A 20,830-nucleotide genomic window follows, 5' to 3' on the forward strand; every position below is an offset into this window, starting at 1 on the left:
AAAACAAATACATCAAAGGATTTATTTTTCCTAACACTTTAATATCAACATAAAAAATAATCACGTATCACTACAGGGGACTCAACAGATAATTTACCTTTCCAAAAACATTTTCAAATATTCCCAACACAGAAAAAAAAAAAACACATATTCTTTTTAATTAGATGTAAGGACAATTCTACTTCCATTATGAGACATAAAATCTTTATATAGTTGCTTTAGTAAAATGGAAGTATAGGTATGGTTAGACATTTTCCTTATTATGCAAGTGAACACTAAAAACTTTTTAAATGATACTTTTCTAGCCTCAGATATTGATTAGCTTTATTTAAAAAGAAACAGAACATAAGAATTTCAAAAATTCCTTGAGACTAGTAACAGGCTGATAATTTGTTAAAACATTCCAAGCAGACAAAAAAAATTTTTAAATAAAAGCAGCCTGTCATTTCAAAACTGTTATAAAATGCCTTACAGTTCAAAGAAATTGCACCATATTGACAATGTGGAAAAAAATCAAACCATGCTACCAAGAATGTCAACTACCACCTAGAAATGCATATGAACAAAGAAATACAATACTCCAAAACAGGGATGCACAACAATTCTGCAGACTGAATTCAAATCCCAGTTGTATTCCTTACTAACTACGTAACATTCAGCAGGTTATTTCCCCAAACCTTATTGTGCCTGTTCTCCTTACCTCATATGGGTGTAGTGAGAATACAATGAGTCAATAAATGTAGTGTTTAAAACAGTGCTTATCACATAGAAGTATGCAATTACCTTCAGTATTAAAAGTTGCACCTCCTTCCAAATAAATCCAACTTACCTGTTACTTTGCTAAATTCTTCAAGAATCTGTTCCTTGGTTTTACTCTTAGGAATAGAGCCCACAAAAAGCCTATTGTTGGCAACCGAGATGCAGACACCAATGTGTTTTCCAGAACGAATTTCATGATTATTATACTGAAAGGGGAAAATGTACACCATGTTTTCAAAATACTTATAATATCCTATCTTAAGTGCTTATTAGAGAAAAATATGCACATCCCATACAGAAACACAAAGTCTTTTAAACAAATTAAAATTTTAACACTATGTTTCTCAAGAATTTATCCTTTCATAAAGTTACCATAAAGACACTATATACAAGGAAATTGTAATCTGAGATAGTAAGATTGTTTACGGTGACAAAACACACTAAACAAGTTGATGAATGAAATTAGTGCAAAAATTGTTAAGACTTTGAAATTTAGGAAACTTGTTTAACTAGGAATCAGGTCCACAGCAGCTTAAATATAAAATGGTTGATTCCAAAATACCGTAATTTCTACTTAAATCCATCCTGCCAACCATTTGTCTTTATGCAAAGGAAACTGATTCAAACGCCAGCATCTAATTTTATTTTTCCATCTCTCCTTAACCTCTTACACAAAGTTGCAATGAGAATTTTCAGATTCAAATACATTAAGTCTAAAAGGGAGAATCCTGTTTGTAATCTTTTAAGTCTGAATCCCTCTACTTTTCCCCCCATTTAAATTTCATTAAGCCTGCAATAAAGTTGGAGAAAAACAAGTAGATAAAGATTATAGTAAAAGTATAACTATAAAATTACAGTAAAAAATAAATATATTCTTCAAGTAACCCATATCCCACAGAAAAGTGAGATACTGTAGAGGCAAAACCCAATCTATCAAAGTGATAAATCTACCAGTGTTATTTACAAACCAAAATTCAAAACTATCAAGTTATCTGGAAAAGTAGATTATATATATTACACAGTTAAAACCACTTCAAAATTTCAACGTAGTAATAATAGTGGCAGAAGCAGCAATAATTATTGATTAATCCCCCCCTCACCTGGCCTAAAAAATCTGCCTTAAACAACTAGAACATGAGGGGTGTCATTAAGGGAGTGGGAGGGGGAGAGAGGGGGAAAGGTACAGAGAATAAGTAGCATAGATGATAGGTGGAAAATAGATAGGGGGAGGGTAAAAATAGTGTAGGAAATGTAGAAACCAAAGAACTTATAAGTATGACCTATGGACATGAACTATAGGGGGGGAATGTGGGAGGGAGGGGGGTGGGCAGGATGGAGTGGAGTGGGGGGGAAATGGGACAACTGTAATAGCATAATCAATAAATATATTAAAAAAAAAAAAAAAAAAAAAAAAAAAAAAATCTGCCTTAAATGTACACACAAGTGAAGCTATACAAACTAAAGAATCAACATGAATTTTCATACAACTTACAGACCAGCCTTGTGGCAAAAGTTGGTGAAAGTAAAACCACCCTTTTCTCCCTATTATTTCCATAGCAGGGACATAAGAGAAGAAAACATGCATTGTCAGAAAACTGATCTCTCCCTGTCCCTTTCTCCATCTCCAGATTTTCAAAATTGAACATAAAGATCAAACACCCTTCCTCCGGTTCAGAACAGCTATACTTCCTACCCCACCTACTCAGTTCACTCTACCTAAGTCTCTGGTCATTATGACCCTAGGATTCTCTACTCTTTACGTCATACCAGGTTTTTAAAAAATGATCACAATTTTTGCCTATTGAAAAAAAAAAAGTATCTCTCAATGGCTTCCCATCACCAAAAAGATAAAATTCAAATACTTGTACATTATATTAAGTCCATCCTAAAATCTCTTCCTCCACAACACTATAATCTTAGCTATTAACTTCATTCCTCAAACAGTTGTCATACTGCTAAGCCTCTGAATATGTTTTCCCTCAAACTTCCATCATCCAAACTCTACATACTTGTGGATTTGAGCTCAACCATCTATAATACTATACAATCCCTAAATCCTATAAAGGTCAACAATAACACCCTTCTATGTTGACACAGACCAAGAGTTCTCAACAGGAGGGAGTTTGCTCCCCAAGGGACATTTGACAATGACTACAGACTTTTCTGGTTGTCAACTAGGGGGTGAGAGGCTTGTTGCTGGTATTTAGTAGGTAGATAAAGGCCAGAAATGTTACTAAACATACTGCGATTCACGGGATAGCCCAGCGTAACAAAGAATTATCCATTCTACAGGGTTGAAAAATCATGCCACAGACTGTTTTGCCATAGCATTTATATTCTATTTAGACCAAAAACCTCTTAAAACTAGAACTATACAGATTACCCGCAAATAGTAGAGCTATGGCTGAATCCATCATGCAAGAGATTATAAATAAGCAGACTACAATATACTATTTCACAAATAAGTTAACGAAACACAATCGTTTTAAGATACGTACATTCCCTAAATTTTTATGATCTAGCATCAAATAAATTACTGACAAATCAATGGCTTTCAATTTGGTCATTTACCCTACAGGAGCTGACAAAAACATTAAATTATCAAAAAAGGATGGAAGGAAATACAAAGTGTTTAAAGGGAGAAAGGAGTTATCTTGAAGATGACAGGAATTTTGCATAACTTTCCCTGTTTTATATTTCTATTCCCCAAATGTTCCAAGAGTTCACTGTAAAAAATACTTGTTTCTTTAAAAAAAAAAACTGTAAAGTTTTTATATTTATTATTGGTTATACCATTTCCATCAACATTAACAATACTAGTTCAAAGAAGTAATGAATGGTCCCATTATTATCAACAAGAAGAGTTCTTCCCTTCTGATTCGTTATCACTAGCCTTGCTACAGTTAATCAAGACAGGGTTGGTAGAAGATAGTATATTTAGGATGGCTGGGTTCTCTGAACAATATAAATGACATGAAGATTTAGTAGGATTATAAAGTAAACTATAACTTCATATTATTTTACTTAAAAAAAAAAAAAACCAAACTTGAAATGATTACAGCTAACACACAGAAATTAAACTGGCTTGCCAATGAAAAGAAGTCATTAATAAAGTAGCTAAGAAGACCCTCTGAGCATATTAGTCAAATAAAAGTACCCAGAAATAAACACCCCATCTCCCATACACAGATTAAGCATGCACTTTCTCTCTCTCTCTCTCTCACACACACACACAAAACACACACAGCGCTCAGCTTTTCTCATTCCTTTTTTAAATCCTCACTTGACATTTTTTCACTGCTTTTAGAGAAAGAAGAGGACGGAAACATTCACGTGAGAGAAAAATATTGACTGGTCACCTCCCGTTCATACCTGGACTGGAGATAGAACCCGCAACCCTTCAGTTACTGGATGATACTCCAACCAACTCAGCTACACCAGCCAGGACTCATTCTTTATTTTTTAAGACCAATCTATCACCTTTAAAATATTTTATTGTTGGATTAATTTTAATTAATTAAAATCGAGAAACATCGATTTGTTGTTCCATTTAGTTATGCATTCATTGGTTGATTCTTGTATGTGCCCTGACCAGGGATCAAACACTCAAACTTGGTGTATGGAATGACTTTCTAAGCAACTGAGCAATGTGACCAGGACAAAACCAATCTTTCATCTTAAATTCAAAAACAAACTTCACATCTAAGCAGATGGGTGACAGTGAGTTAGATGGTAGATAGGCATAACAAAAACTCTTCTGAACCATACAAAAGATTCTAATTTGCTGGTAAACCCTAATTCTCAAGTGTTAGTATATCGGGGCACTATAATGGTTTCAAAGTTTTTAGAAAGTGAGGTCTTGCCCTGACTGGTGTGGCTGAAAATGGTAAGGTCACCCATTCAATTCCTAGTCAGGACACACGCTTTGAGTTGCAGGGCCAGGTCCCAGTCGGGGTCATGCAAGAGGCAACCAACCGATCCATGTTTCTCTCTCTCCCCTTCTCCCTCCCTTCCACTCTCTAAAAATAAATAAATCTTTAAAAAAAGGAAAAAAAAGGCAAAGCCCTGACCAGTGTGGCAGAGTTGGTTGGGCATTATCCTGCAAAGCAAGTGGTTGTTGGTTTGATTCCTGGTCAGGACACATGCCCGGGTTGCAGGTCCCTGGTTGGGGACATGTGGGAGGCAACCTATCAATGTTTCTCTCGCACATGGATGTTTCCCTCTTTCTCCCTCCCTCCCCTCTCTAAAAATAAATGAAGAAAATCTTAAAAAAAAAGTTTTATGACTTTCAGACTGAGTACCACAATGAGGTGACCAACTAAAATAAGGATAAATTTTGAACATTAATCAATGCAGTTTCAGTATTTCAAACACCAAATAGGAGTTGTACAGTCTGGAACATTTGTCTTCTAGACTCAAAGTAACAAGTCGTTTTTTACCTTCCCTTATAGCTGTCACCAAATCCCCAGAAATTTAGCAATCTCAGATTTAGAATTTGATACAACTCCTAACTCTTCTTGTAGCAGCAAGCCATTACCTGCCAAGCCTGCCCACTTTATTTTTAAACATTTAATTACAAAGTCCTCTGTACGTTGCGACAAAATTTACTTCCCTAAAAATTCTACAGTAATTGTATTTCCTCCTCCAAATGACAGCACTTCATTTATCTGCACACAATGCTCATGACTAAATTGTTCTCTATGCTTGGCTAATCATTCCTTCCCTGACACTGGCAAACTAAAGTGCCTCCTAGAATGCCACCAAATAGTGACATCCATACCATAATTTTGTACATGCAGACTGAGGAGTTTAGAATAAGCTGAGACTATTACTAACCTTCCATTTCTAGACACCACACACCTCTGTAACATGTAGTCCATGATAACCTCAGCTTATTTGGCAACTACACCACATTGTTGACTCATACTACATCTTATATCTGATACTACATGGGTACAGGCCTTGTCTTTTGTCCCCAGTCAATTCCATCTTGCTGGTGCGAACTGTCCATCACAATCTTTTCAGATCCTGATTTTGTCATCCAGGGCATTTATCACTCCATGCAGATTCAAGTACCCAAACATTTCAAGGGTAGTCCAACTACACCCTCATTTAAATCGCTTGTAAACACTGCATTGGAACCTACAAAATACCATTGCCTATCATTTCTCCCTTCAAAATCTTTAACCTCACTCCTTTCTTTTGCTGCCTCTCTCCTGGCCTTTGTTCTCTTCATCCAAAGATCCTTCATCATTCTGCCATTTATTTCATGCTACCCACACCAAGGCTCAACATTGTTAACTGCACCACCACGCAATTTAGCCCAGCAGTCATGACTAATGACTTCTGGCATTGACTTTATACACTTTTACTTTAATAAATAAACTTTATACAAGTTTTATCTCCTGCTTCTTTCCACAAAACATACTGCTTCAACTAGAGTTACCACCTATTTCCTTCACTGTCCTGCTCAAACCTCTTTATCACAAAGCCTTCTCTAACAACCCCTACCCAAAGCAATCTATCCCATCATCCCTTTGTTACCCTTTGGACCATCTGCTTCTACTTTAATCGTAATTAGCCTCACACATCCTGTACATTCTAAAGTCAAGAGCTGACTCAAACTACCCTGAATGCCCACAGTAAAATATTTCACATTAAACCCACTAAATATTTCTAAGTTGCTACTAAAATATTTTGTAGGCCTATCTTATTAGAGCGGCATTTTCTCCAAAATGGGTATACACATGTTACACTGGTGCACACAACCACTTTGGTAAATAAAACCATCAGCAGCCATAAAACCAGTCATTTTTAATGTGCAAATAGATACCAACTATTCCAGTATTTGTAACACGAGCTCTAACAGCATCTTCTGCAGGATACTTCCATTACACAGCAGTGGGCAAAAGTAGGATAAATTACCAGCCATCATTACCTAAAAAATAATTCATAACTAAGGATACAAAATAGCAACAATAATGCAAGTACAAATAAGACAAATAATACAATAAATAAATAAACAAGAATAAACTGTGTTTCACATACAACTATTAAATCTACCTTTGCCTCCCGGTGTATAGGACTGTAATGTGCATTGCAACGCCAGTGGCCCTGGGCTCCAATTCCAGCAACATACCACACAAATACATATACACACCAGCCTGCCCTTCCCCCTGGTCTTTATGACAATGCCAAACACTACATATACTTCCAAATATCCCCCAGGAAGTGACAGGAAAAGCTTCCACACACACCCAGTTATTCTACAATAATCCCTTGACTAAAGGTAGCACAGAATAAACAATTACAAATAACCACCAGAAAACCTTTCAATAGCACAATGACCCATAGCTAATACGAGATTATTATAAGTTCTTGTCATAAGTAATGGGTTTATATGGCACTGGTCAGCCAGTCAGGTTATTTATCCAACACCCACTTTACAATGGCACTATTCTATTGTCAGGGATTACTGAAAAAAAACAGAGTTTATATTCTGATAATGAGAGATAAGCAAATAACTTAAGAAGTGAAGAAATAATTTTAAGAAGCATTCTATTTTATCACGTTCAGAATACCGTCATGAGGCAGCTAGGTGCTTGCTGCTCAAAGTCAGAAAAGGCCTTCTAAGACTTGATAGATTGGAAGGCAGCAGCATGATAACTGGTTAAAGTGTTAGAAAACAGAACAGCAGAAGGAAGCCTTGAGATGGATATGGTCATAGCTTATGTAGAGGATAAAAAAAGGCAAAGTATGAATAGAAGGGTAATAAAGACTACGAGCAGAGAGGTTAAGAAAGTTAAGATATGGCCTCCTTTGGAAGCCATTTATTAGAGTTTTCAGCATGGGGATGTTGTGACCTAATTTATGTTGCTAAATGGTTAAGAGTGTAAAGAAGCAATGGAGAGCAGGTGAGACTAGCTAGGATTCTTCAAATGGTACCTTAGACAAGATGGTAAAAAGTGATTAGATGCCAAAAATATTTTGGCAGTATAGACAGAACTACGAGCTCCTTTTAACACTACTTCAACTACTGCATAATTTAAAGAATGAGACTACCAGGTGACATAACTTGTACTGTTGGCTTGGTATGCCTAGTTAATAGGCACTCTTGAACAAACCTGGTATCAAACTAAAGCAGTAGTACCTCAGGCAAGCCACCCAGCCTATTTACTCCTCCATAGCATAAAAATAATTCCACTACCTTGAAGAATGGGTTGAGGTTGTATTAAAAGATAAAAATGTAGCACGAAGCAGAACTTCCATGCCTTAAAAAGTACTCAAGAGGTAGCTTCATTCACCTTTAGAAATTTAGATCTTGCTTTCCTAGCTAGATTATCATCATTTAGGTATGAATTGTTTTTATTCCCCAAAATACAAGATAGATGTTGGCTGAAAATGGGGTCATTTAAAAAGTTTGTGGCTGCTTGGTGGCTGCTTCTAACTTCATGCCTCTTCAGCTGTTAACATCAATTCACCCATTTTTACAAGTAATACAGATGCAAATTTAAAATCTACAATAGCTTTTAATCTATGGGGGAGGAGGGGTATCATTGTTGAATTATTAAAAAATAAAGCCCAATACATAAACTACCTTAATCTAAGGTATTCCTCAAGACAAAGTATAGGGAAGTAAAAGAAGACTGTGCTTCAACTTTGCCTGATCTATAAATAATGCAAAAAGTTTTTTTCTCAATCTGATTATCTACAACTAGAATGACAGTTCAATTATCTTATATAAAAACTCACCTTGGATAGAGTTGTAATTTAAGTAGACTATCATCATACGACATAATTAAGGGCAGTTTTCAAAATATGTTCCATTAAGGAATATGTTTAGGGAAGGGGTACTCATTTCCACAAATGAATACAAAGAAGCAAAATACATCCAAATCAACTTGAGTTTTGCATTTTTGTAGAACAATTTTTGTAGAATGATTCTGTAAAAGTAAAGACTAGAAAAAAATCTAGTCTTTACTTTTACTGTTGGATTAAGGCAAATCTCCCAATTCAATTATCACCATAATCCTAGCCACCATAAAAGCATCCTTTTTTAAAAAAGCAATGATATGTTCCAGGGAGGAGAGGAGTTTAAGAGGGTTAAATGACAATGAAAACAAACACAATAAAAAATTTTAAACTGAAAAAAAAAAAAAGCAATTATGTTCAATTCATCCCAGTGGATATACAGCACTTTTTTTTTTTTTTAAAGATTTTATTTATTTTTAGAGAGTGGGAAAGGAGGGAGAAAGAGAGAAATATTAGTGTCTACTGGCTGCCGCCTCTCACATGCCCCCAAATGGGGCCTGGCCCACAACCCAGGCATGTGCCCTAACTGGGAATCGAACCGGGAACTTTTGGTTTGCAGGCCAGCACTCAATCCATTGAGCCATACCCACCAGGGCAACAGCACCCTTCAAAAGCACCAAAGTAAGGTGCAAAACCTCCTATTCATCAGGCAGTAATAAAAGTACGTATGCCGCCAGATAAGGACTTAAATCACAGACCCAGAAAAAAATGTGAAAAAGTTTAGGGTAAGAGTTAGTTCCCAGACCAATCATTTTGGCTGTTTGGTTATCTACAGAAAGTTTCTGCATTACAGTTAAAAAACTTAACTATATTAATCATTAGACTATACACTAAGCCCACAGCAATGCAATTCTGGACTATATTATCTGTTAAACCAAGGCAACTGTCCAAACCAAAACATATTTCATGTGTTTTTACTGGTATTCAAAATGTTATAAATGGATTACATATCATCTTCCTCTAATGATGTCACAGGGGTATCCAACCCACGGCCCCGATGGCTATGAATGTGGCCCAACACAACAATCATAAATTTACTTAAAACCGTTTTTTTTTTTTGCTCATTAGTTTTCATTAATGTTTGTGTATTTATTGTGTGGCCCCAGATAACTCTTCTTCCAGTGTGGCCTATAGATGCCAACAGGTTGGACACCCTAGTAGTTTCTGGACATTGTCTACAGAAAAGTTCTCGTGAGGACCTACCATAATTAGTGTATTGTGGTAGCAAGAATTAAGTAGCCTACACAAATGTTGGTCTAATTATTCCTTTTAAAAATATTAATACAGCCCTGACAGGGTGGCTCAATTGGTTAACCATTATCCCGTAAACCAAAAGGTTGCGGGTTTAGTCCCCCATCTTGGTGCATACAGGAGGCAGCCATACAGTGTTCCTCACATCCATGTTTCTTTCCTCTCTTCCTCTCTCCCTTTCTCTCTCTCAGTCAAATCAGTAAAGCATGTCCTCTGGTGAGGATTTAAAAAAAAAAACCAAACTCTTAATATATCAATCACTACTTATAATATTTATTAAACAAAATTAAGACTTTAGGTAGTAACCTAGTAAATGAAATGGGTCTGACCTCACTAGCGAAATTCTGTACTTTTTGTTTTTCTATAGTGAGATACCACCTCACTGCCTTGTCAATTTTTCTACACTGCCACATTAAAACTGCTATTTTATTACTACCTGGCAAAATGTACTATTTTTCTAATAGATTAAACTTAATTATTTCTAAAGTACTTTTCAGCACTCTAAATTTAAAGTTCTTAGTTATACCTCAACTGCTTAAACTAAAACTTGGACAGCTCAAAGGTTACCAGTTAATGAGCTAGCTAGCTATACCCCCTCTAAAACAGGAAGCATTCTTTGAAGGAGGGAAAAATGAGCCATGATTTAAAAACAAATACCCAAACTCCTGAATTCTTTTTTTTTTTTTTAAAGAAACCTATATTCTTCCAAGTAGCAACTTTTTTAATGTTAAACCTTCACCATATTCAATTATACACACCAATGGAGAGATGCAAGCAATAGAGCAAACAAAACAAAGTATAGTTCTTTTACCTTTAAGGACTTAAAATGCAATGTATCTAAGTAGTGAGGGAAGGAAAAATAAAGTTTAAGAGGAGAAAGCTGTCTAAGGATTTTAAGTTTGCTTAGAATTACCCACAAAATGTACGGCAGATTAAGGTAAATTTAATAAGCATCTGCCATAGTGAACCATTAACCTTCAGCATTTTCAACTATAAAATGCAGAAACCTGAACCACAAAATTTAATAAACCTAATTTGAAGGAGTTACATAAGCCATAATTTGAAACATTAAAATTCTCTCTTTTTTTAAAAAGTTGGGAAGCATGGCTCAGCAGGTTGAGTCTTGTCCCACAAATCAAAGATTCCATCAGGGCAGATGCCTAAGTTGCAGCTGGGTCACTTGTTGGGGGAATGTGTGGGGACTCAAACAATTGATGCTTCTCACATTGATGCCTCTCCCTCCCTTCTCCCCACCTCTATAAATAAGTAAGTAAATAAATATCCTTAAAAAAAAAAAAAGTTGGGAAAACACCCTGGCTATGTGGCTCAGTTGGTTGGGCTTCATTCTGCAAACCAAAAGGTTGCAGGTTCAATTCCCAGTCAGGGCATGTGCAGGGGGCAACCAACTCCCTCCCTCCCTTCTTCTCTCTCTCAAATCAATACAAGAAAAATAAAATTTAAAAATACTTTTTAAAAAAAGGTTGGGAAAAGCACTAGGTCTTCACCTAATATCTTGTATATTTAAATCAAGTATTGCCACTCACCACCAAATCATTTATTTCATTAACTAGAAATTTATCATCACAATGTCTTTGTGAAGTATTTTTAAAAAAGGGATGGCACAGATACGGCCATAATCTATGGGATCCCTACCTACTAGTTACTTTGTTAAATCTTTCAACATTCCTATAAATTAAAAAAAATCACTAGGCCAGATTTTTCAAATAGGAATTCTTCCACACTACCTTACAGATCGAGTCTCATCATCTATACATGCAAAGAATACTGCTACAATGTGTACACAGAGAATGTGAAAGGTAGACACAGTAAGAAAAAAAAGATTTTAAAGACAGTGAATATGATGACTGAAGGAAAAAAAAAAAAACTTACCAGTTTAACAGCCTCCTGAGCTGCTTCTTTTGTACAAAAAGTGACAAACGCATAACCTCTATTGAGACCTGTGAGTGGATCCATCATTAAACGAAGATCCCATATAGGTCCAGCTTTCTCAAATAATGGAACAAGTTCATCTTCAAACAGATCTCTCGGGATCTTCCCCACAAATATCTGTAAGTTAAATATGAAGTAAAAACCATGGAGAGTTTCTTTAGGAAACCAGACACCTGTGCATTACTACAAAAGGTACAAGTTTTTAGTTTCTTTACCTCAGTGCCAACAGAAGGCTGCTGACCTGAATAAACGGAATCTGGAGGTGGTCCCCCATACTTCCTCTGTCCAGTGGTCACATCAAGTGTGTAGCCTGTTCTTTCCAAGAGTGCCTTTAAGAATTCAAATGTCATTAATACACTTAACTTACAAGACCATACACATGCATTTAGCAGTTAAAAATAAAAATCAATCGTGTTCAAATTTTTCCATTTATTTTGGCAACATTCTCACAAACAAGTTTCTGGTGTTTCAGAACCTTCCCTTAATGAACACTTGTAATGGTCCCAATTTATAGCGAAATTCTCAAAATCCTGTTCAAATTATTTGTTGGTCTCTAATTATTGAATAGTGCTTAAAGAACAACAAGAAATTTATGAATCCATTAGCAACTTATAAAGCAAGGTGTATCTATTCTGCCAATACCTCCTAAAATAATAACTGCACATAAGCTGGTTGACTTTCTCTCCTGAAGGAGGAGCAATATAAATCACCTCTCCCAAATCTGGATTTTTTACCCAGTAAATTCCCTAAACCTTATATTCCTAGGTACACATTGCCACTGTGGGCATTCCACCAACTTTACAGAAATTAACACTCCTGAAACTAAATCCAGAAACCTAGGAGCTACAGGAAGAATACTGCTTATTCATTTGATATTCATTTACCATATTTTACAGAAGAGGATTGATCATTCAGGAAAAAAAGAGCCAAAATGACTTTGAAAGCTATGAAATTCCAACAATGTGACAATTCCTACATTTTATCTCCCTGAAAATAAACTGTTAAAATTTACACAACTGGTATTTACTCAGAGTATTGGGAGTTTCTCTTCATCCTTTATCATAGGCAAAAGTACCAGAAAAAAGCAGTCCATGGTTAGCCTAAGGAAAAAACCAAGAATATTCCTCTTCTCCACCTACTCAAACCACAAATACAGTTTTCTAAATAATAAAACCAATCCAATAATTAACTAATAAATCCTGAAATAAACACACACCAGGCATATAACTTATCAAAATTCGGTTAAATGATTTGGAGTCATTTGTCTCTGAAAATGACCAGACACATTTTAAAAACTTTCTACTCGAAGAACATGAAGTATTTATGAAAAAATACTGTAAATGACAAAAAAAAAATATCCTCTATTCCTAAACTCTTACAAAAAGTCCACAAAGTCTTACATATTTTAAGCAGTCTTCCTCTATTACACCCAAATGTTTGCTTAAGAAAGCAACATTGGGTTAGCTTTAAAAATAAACTCGAATTTACTACTATCACATAAACAAAACCATTAAATGGCTCAACTTCTTTTTTTCCCATATGTAATCCCTATGCTTCTTTTACCTTCATTCTTGTATGACCCAAATAATACCTTTTATGCCAACCCCTAAAAACAAAGAGGAAAAACTTATTCCCTCTGTAAAACCACCTATAAAAATGCCTGTCTTCTTGCCACAATTTTAAGTTACAATAACACTTTAAGCCACTCCCTTCCAAAGATACAACTGAAAGCCGCACAATTTAAACTTTAAACTTTTAATAAAATTTTAATAACTCTAACTCCCAATGTAGATTTAATCACAATTGGTAAAATTTCTATGGAAAAATTAGATTTATGGCTCAAACACAATTCACTGACAGCCGGACCTGTGAAAGCCTCGAATTTATGGATGACATTAACAGCTAACTCCATATTCCAAGCTTCACTCTTTCCATACTCTTAAAACACCACTTAACACCTATAACTGTTCTGAATAACTGATTTTCTTCATAACTCTTGGTTCAAGAGCACTGGCACACTGTATTAAGAACACCAAGTTAAAACTAGTACAATCACCGTATTTTCTATGAGCTAAAAGCAACACAACTAAAAACCTAACACAAAGATCAAAACTAATTGATTTACAGGCCATTTACTGTTTTATAGCACCTTTAACAAAAAAATAAACTTCCACTCCTCAGTTTCCTCATTTACATTTCCACACAGCTTTTAGAATGAACAAATTAGCCCTAAATCCATAATAATGGGGAAAAAAGGCAGTATTAAAATTCTGTATTTACTTCACTTGAGGGTTTGAGAATCCTAAGAAAAGCAGTCAACTGCTACATGTACACTCTCCACCAGCATGGGGTGAACTGATACCCTCCAATTTTGGTTCCATTGTCAGCAACCTGGACTTGCAGATTTTTGCAAAAAAAAAAAAAAAAAAAAAAAAAAAGAAAATCTAAAAATAGGATGTGGATGTATTTCTTTACGTTTTTTATTCAGAATACCACACAGCATAGGTTTAACATCAGCATAGCTGGGCAACAAAACAAAACCATTAGGAATAGCAAACCGTTTTGAAACAAATGGTTAAAGGAAGGAAACTTTTCAAAAAATAGTAATTGGAAAATATTGACCAATTATCTCATGGTCATTAATTCTCCAACATAAAATGCACACACACACACACTCATTTCACACCCAAGGAGTATTTACCAAAACTATAAAATGTTAAAAGAACTTTAAAACTGAAAGGAGCAAAATACCTTTTTTAAAACATACCTTAATTTTTGCCTCATCTGGTCCTTTGCTAGAATCCGCTACTTTGGTCCCCTGTTTTTCTCTCTGCCTGTAAGTCTTCATGACTCCACATAAAAAGGCACTTTTGTTCTGAAAAATAATTTTCAAATCCTATTTAATAATCATCTCATCTGTATCTTATTAAATCAAGTTTAAACTGTATCAAAACTACAAGGTTTTTATTCTTTTTACACTGACATTAAATTAATGTTACCTGAACATGAGAGAGATCACTGTCTTTAAACTGCTGAAGAACTGCCAACGCTCCGTCTTCATTGAATTCTTTTAAAGCTTCGATAGCTCTTTCATCTAAATCACTATGTGCAACAAGCCCTGGAGAAGAGAAAGCTTAATTAGTTGTCAACTTTTAATATTTTTGAAAGTATTTTTTTATAGAAAATAGCATGTTTACCAACACAGGCAACACATGTGCCAACTAAGTATTCTTCTGTTCCTCTTACCATCTATACAATGAAAAATATACTTTAGCCATTCTGAACTGCAGTGTGAAGGCTGCTCAACCACATTTAAAATGAGTCAATTTCTTTTATATCTTGTTCTGTGTCTAAATCAGACAGTTCTGAACACTAAGTATTTGTAAATATATAAGTTTAAAAATTCTAAAATCAACCAACAAAATACCAATCCTGACAACTTAACCTCTATCCATTTCAAACCACCACTAGAAAAAGCAACAGCCACACCAAGAGAGACAAACTACAAGTCTATAGCTACCAAATTATTTAATAAGAATCCTACTACAAAAATACCCCCAAAAGTCACACGGCCTGCTTCCAACAGTTAACAGCTGTTGCTACCATCATACACTTATCCATCTGGCCCACCAGCCTTTACTTTCTAACCTTTCTTTCTTCCCTCCCTCTGTATACAGGACACCTTAACCTCTGGTTCACAACTACCACAACAAGGCAAAACTAAATTCTAGTTCCCACACTTATTGGAAACCACAAAAAGTTGCTATTTTAGCTCAAAGCCAGAAATCCAATAGAAAAATTTCATAATATAATTTTGCAAGTGTTAGTTCTTACCTGCAACGTAAATTTCATCTAGTTTTTCAGCAACTTTCTGTGGTAAACCAGCATCAAGCAATGTCTGAAAATTTTCTGAATGGATAACTGCAGAAGTAGTATCCATGGGCTCTTCAGTACCATTTCCATTAACATGTTCTGTAGCCATGTTTCCAGAGATCTGTTCAAACGCAATAAGCAAAATTAAACTAGGATCTTCAAAAAGGGTAGAGGACAAAATAAGAGCCCCGATCTTTACTTTCTCTACCAATTTCTACATCAGCCAGCCTGCGCCTCCCTTTAAAGAAGCCTTAAAGTCACTATCGCCTGACAAGCCTGATTTGGAGCGCGCGGCACAGAAGGACAGATTCACTTGTTTTTCCTTAGCACCACCCCTGACTCACCTGCTAACACTCCCTAGGAAAAAACACATTACAAATGGAGCCCTATCAGCACGAGGACCAGCCAGCGTGCCACATGCAGCTGTGCCCATACAGAGAATGAGGTTTGTGTGGATACAGCAAAACAGGGCTTTTCCCTCTCAAAGGTAAACCCCCGAAGTGCGCGCTTTTCCCGCCCACCGCTTATATATCAGTAACAACAGCCAGCGAAGAACAAAGCGCTCACACAAGATACCTTCCCACCACCCAATTTCTCCAACCGTCACCCCCACATCCCAAAGCCCGCCCCCGACTCCGCACCCAGAGTGGCAGCCTCACCGCTAAAGCCACCATGAGCCCATCAGAAACACGTGCTCTGCGCCTTCAAATGTCCTACAACTTCCTCCAACGGAAACCCACCTAGTCCCTGGCCAAGACGACCGTCACCGGCTCCCAACATCAAGCCGAGGTCTGAGTTCCCGGAAAGCACCAGCAGCACAACCTCACCGCTCATACTGAGGCCGCGTCGGCGCCAGGCCATAGGCTCTCCCTGACCCCCTATCCCCAGCGCCGCCGTCTCCGCCGTGACACAGGGCTCTCTCAGCCCCGGGCGCTGGCGACCACCGGCCGGCCGCCCGCCGGCCCTGCCGAGACGCGAGCTGCGGCGCGCAGTGCAAGCCCCCATCCCTATCCAGTCCAAACAGTGACTGCGGCGCCCCGGCCAGCTGTCCCACCCCCGGACCGGGGCCGACAACCCGGCAGCATGAGGGCGTTCCGCGAACTGCCCGTCGCCTACCGGCCTGCGAGTACCACCCAAGCCCGCCTCCCGGCTGCGGGACGGGACTGGCTCCTCTCCGCCCACTCCCGCGCCGCGGCGACAGCCACGACAGCACCAACTCCGCCGCCGCTCGCGGTCCGCGTGGGCCACGGGGCCGCCTCCTCCCTGGAGCGCCGCAGACAAAGCCCGAACGGTAGCAGCACATGGAGTAGAAGGGGAAGTGGCGGCGCGGACCGCGGCCTACACCCAAGCAGCCCCAGTCAACGTGCTCCTTTCCTCCTTGGAATCCATTTTCCAGAAAAGCCGGTTTCTCCCCGCACCGCCCTGCCCCAGCTCACTCCACAATGTCAAGAAACTCCCCTCCCAGACCCGGGTCCCGGCGGTCGTTACCTCCCCGTTGGGCTGCGGCGGAGGAATCGTGTCCGAGGAGATCAGGTTGTGGGAGACGCGTGCTCGCTGCTCCCTGTGTCCAGCGCGAGTGGAGCTGTTGTAAAATGGCGGCCGAAGCTCACGCCGCTGGCAGCAAACCCGATCCAGTTCCACTCGCCTCCGAGCGCGCTCCCTGTGCGCGCGCGCCCCCGCGTGACCCCCCCTTCCCTCCCCTCCCCTCCCCTCCCTCGCGCGTCCGCTTCTCACTCACTCCCTCAGCCTCTGCCCTACTTCAGCTCCTCCTCCTCTCCCTGCCGCCGCCACCACCACCAGCAGCAGCCTCCGTCTGCTTTCTCTTCCTGGCCTTTCCTCTTTGCCTCCCTGCTCCTTTCTCCACCGGCACCACTCCCGGCCGCGGCCTCTCAAGTACAACTGGCTGCCTTTCCCCTCTTCGCTCACACGCTCGCCTGCTCCTGCACTCCCTCCCTCCCTCTCTCGGCCCCGTCCCCCGTCGGCTCCTCTCTTTCTCTCTCCCGCGCTGACGTGAAGACGTAGCCTACGCCTCCGAACGCGCGCCTACGGGCTCCGCCCCCACACCCCACTGCCTCTCCAGCTTCCCACCTCCCGGGGGCTGCGAGACCCCGCCCTTCCGCTCCGGTGGCGGCGGCGGCGGCGGAGGGGCCAAGAGTGAATGAAAGGCCCGCCCCTTCCCCTCCCGACACTCCACCTCCCGCTACCCTCCAAGCGGGGCGGGGCGGGGCGGGCCAGCTCAACGTGTTCCACTCGTTCTCCTTTGTCAGGAGACAGGCATCTCCCCACCCCGCCCCACCCCACTCCCTCTGCAGCAACGCGCGCATGCCACCCCCACTGCGTGCCCTCTCGCCCCTACCCCGACCCTTGTCCCTAGCTGGCGGAGACACTGGGCTGGGGGCTCGGAACGCGCCCTTATCTCCCGTGGGAGCACCCACCAGTCCGTGCGCGCCGGACCGCAGCCCCAGTGCCGCGGCCGCGTAGCCGTTCCAGGCGGTGTCCACGCCGCCGCCGCCCCGCGCTCCCCTCACTCGGGAAGCTGCAGGCGCACGTGTCCCCCGGGGCGGGGCGAGGCAGACAATGGGGTGGCCGTGGAGGGATCAGCGCGGAGACCCGCAGACTTTAGGTCAACCTGGCTGTCGGGACCTCAGGGTGGGAGTGTTTCTGGGGAGATCAGGTCTCCCCCCGCTGGACAATGGGACCTCCCGGGGCCCCGCTCCACTCGCTTTTACGAGAACCTTGTGCAGGAAGGGGGGGCGTCCGAGGCTCAGACGTGGAAACCCCGGCTGCTTTTGAGGGGGAACGAGGTTGGATCCAGCGGAGCGAGGAGTGGCTCCCGTCTTGGGATGATAGGAAGGCCAGATTTGGAAGCGAAACCGCCCGGTGAAGAGTTGTGCAATACTCCATTTCAGTCCCTGGCCTTTTAAGCAGTTAAGGGCTTCCTCATAGCAGTTTGAGCAACTTGAAGCCACACAAAGCTGCGTGGTTAAGGCAGCTGTGAAGAACATACCTGTTTCTTTTCAAAAATCTTGACAACTAAATCTTACGTGAAGTGACATTTCCTTTGTGACGGGTTTACTGGTTACAAGAGAGTCAACACAAAGGCATTTGAATTTCAGACCCGGTATGGATATTAATTTATACAATGCAGTTCTAATGAAGAATAGAAAGTAGCCTATTAATTTAAAAGCACGCTTATTTTTAAGAGCTCACTGGTTCCCTAAATAAGCTCTATGCTATGACAACAAATCAGTGGTTTGAGAAAAAGTTAGGTGAGCACTCTTCAATGTGCCTAAGCACATAAAATGTAAGATTATTTTCATAGGTTCCTGGATCAAAACATGAAATATTTGACCTGAGGTCTCCACTACCTAAAATCACTAACAAACATGTACCTGCTATGGTATTCAGGTAATTCAGCAACAATTGAGTTCATAATCTAAAAGTCATATAATGTTATAAATGAAAAACGAATAGCCAAAATGTTTAATTTAAAAATATGATAAAATAGAGTAATCCTATAAGTTAAAGAATGAAAATAATAGATTTGAGCAATCCAACCCTTTTTATTTAGATCTTCCTGGGGAATCTATGTTCCTTAAAGAAAAAAAGAAAGTGCTTCTACCTAGGCAATGTTATCTACCAGGTGATCAAAGACTCCCAAAGTAAAATATCTAGCTCTAATCCCTTTGTCTAACCACCCCCAAGACCTTTATTTGAGCTTTCAGGCACTCCAAATCAACATTTTTTTAAAAACTGAGCACATGATCTTCCTCTAATCTTTCATCTCTGGAGTTCCCATCTCAATGAACATCACCCACTTACTTCCAGCAGCATTACCTGGAAACCAGGGCCATCCAAGACACTGCCTTCCCTCTCAATGCCATATCAAATAATCAAGTCCTGCTAATTTTGTCTCACTAATATATTTTCATGTCTCTCTATGTTGCGACCAAGGGGACATGGCACCATCATTTACCATCTGAACTAATGATGTAGCCTCCTAATTCATTCACTCTTACAGCTTTCCTAGTCCATTCAAAATCCAAGTGACTCTGTCTCCCTCTCTCTCCACCTCTATCTCTCTCTGTCTCTATCTTTGTCTGTCTCTGTCTCCCTTTCTCTCCATCTCTCTCCATCTTGCTGTCTCTCTCTCTTTCCCAAATAAGATCATATGGCACATCAGCCCTGACCAATGTGACTCGGTTGGGCATTGTTCTGCAAAGCAAAAAGGTCCTGGTGTGGGTTTAATTCCGATCAGCGGAGATGCCTGGGTTGTGGGTTGGAGTGCGTATGAGAAGCAACTGATTGATGTTTCTGACACTCTCTCTAAAAATAAATTTAAAAAAAAATTTTTAAGCCAAACTAGTACACTGATTTACTTGGTATGGTGGACACACTGGGATAGACTGAAGGCAAAAGATCTGGCACAGGAAATGTGGTCAGTAAGTGTGTTCTTACTTCTCTCAAACCTGTTAGTACCTAGCACAGAATTTGATAGTTAATAAATATTTGCTGAATAAATCCAAAGGATAATTGGCTGAGACCCAAACAACCTTGGTTTTAGTCCCAGATCTGCTACTAATTGATAGTGTGAGCTTGGATAAAACATTTCACTTCTTGGAATTTCTATTTCTTCATCTATAAAAGAAGTGTATTAAAGCATAATTTTTAAGATCTCTTCTAGCTTTAATATTTTATAATATATAAAAATTCTTCTCAAACTCTTGCTCTGTATTGTCATTTTGCCACTTGTCATTCCCATTTGAGTCCAAACTTCCCTTTAGAGCAAAATGGCTTGCTATTCCCCTTGTATAGACCCTTGCTTCAAAAAAAGCTAGGAGAGATAATAAAGTTTGATGATATGTGATTTTGAATGTCATCCCCAGCATGGATGTAGAGAAATTAACACTCATATTCACTGTTAGTGGAATGATAACTCTCTTACAAGGTAATTCGGCAAAATATTTACCACAGTATTGTTCATAGTGTGTGTGTGTGTATGTGTGTGTGTGTGTAAAGATAAATATAACCTAAACATCCAGTAATAGGGGGCTGATCGAATAAATTATTGTGAACCCATACAGTGGATTATTTGGGAGCCATTGAAAAGAGGGACATAGTTATAGATATCCTAACATGGAAAAATATCCTATCCAGATTACCTTCTTAATTTTTTTAAAAGCCA

The 20,830-nt window shown here is 39.4% G+C and overlaps 1 protein-coding gene across 7 annotated transcripts in view; it reads right to left on the reverse strand.

The window, feature by feature from the left end:
• The window catches only part of SYNCRIP (synaptotagmin binding cytoplasmic RNA interacting protein), a 33,447-nt gene extending 15,790 nt beyond the window's left edge, over nt 1–17,657 (reverse strand). For 3 of the 7 annotated variants that reach the window (XM_024576563.4, XM_053914146.2, XM_053914145.2), the window contains exons 1-7: nt 17,134–17,270; nt 15,607–15,766; nt 14,772–14,890; nt 14,540–14,647; nt 11,988–12,101; nt 11,713–11,889; nt 830–965 (exon numbers count right to left, since the gene is read on the reverse strand). In XM_024576563.4, the coding sequence (XP_024432331.2) occupies nt 830–965; nt 11,713–11,889; nt 11,988–12,101; nt 14,540–14,647; nt 14,772–14,890; nt 15,607–15,754 (802 nt within the window). In that variant the 5' untranslated portion in view covers nt 15,755–15,766; nt 17,134–17,270. Of the gene's footprint in view, nt 1–829; nt 966–11,712; nt 11,890–11,987; nt 12,102–14,539; nt 14,648–14,771; nt 14,891–15,606; nt 15,767–17,133 lie in introns of all 7 variants that reach the window. The other 4 variants (XM_024576564.3, XM_024576565.4, XM_024576562.4 and 1 more) reach the window with 3 other exon arrangements.
• Nucleotides 17,658–20,830: the final 3,173 nt, after the last annotated feature.

The sequence above is a fragment of the Desmodus rotundus genome, chromosome 11 (assembly GCF_022682495.2).
Source record: "Desmodus rotundus isolate HL8 chromosome 11, HLdesRot8A.1, whole genome shotgun sequence".
In the NCBI taxonomy this organism is placed as follows: domain Eukaryota; kingdom Metazoa; phylum Chordata; class Mammalia; order Chiroptera; family Phyllostomidae; genus Desmodus; species Desmodus rotundus.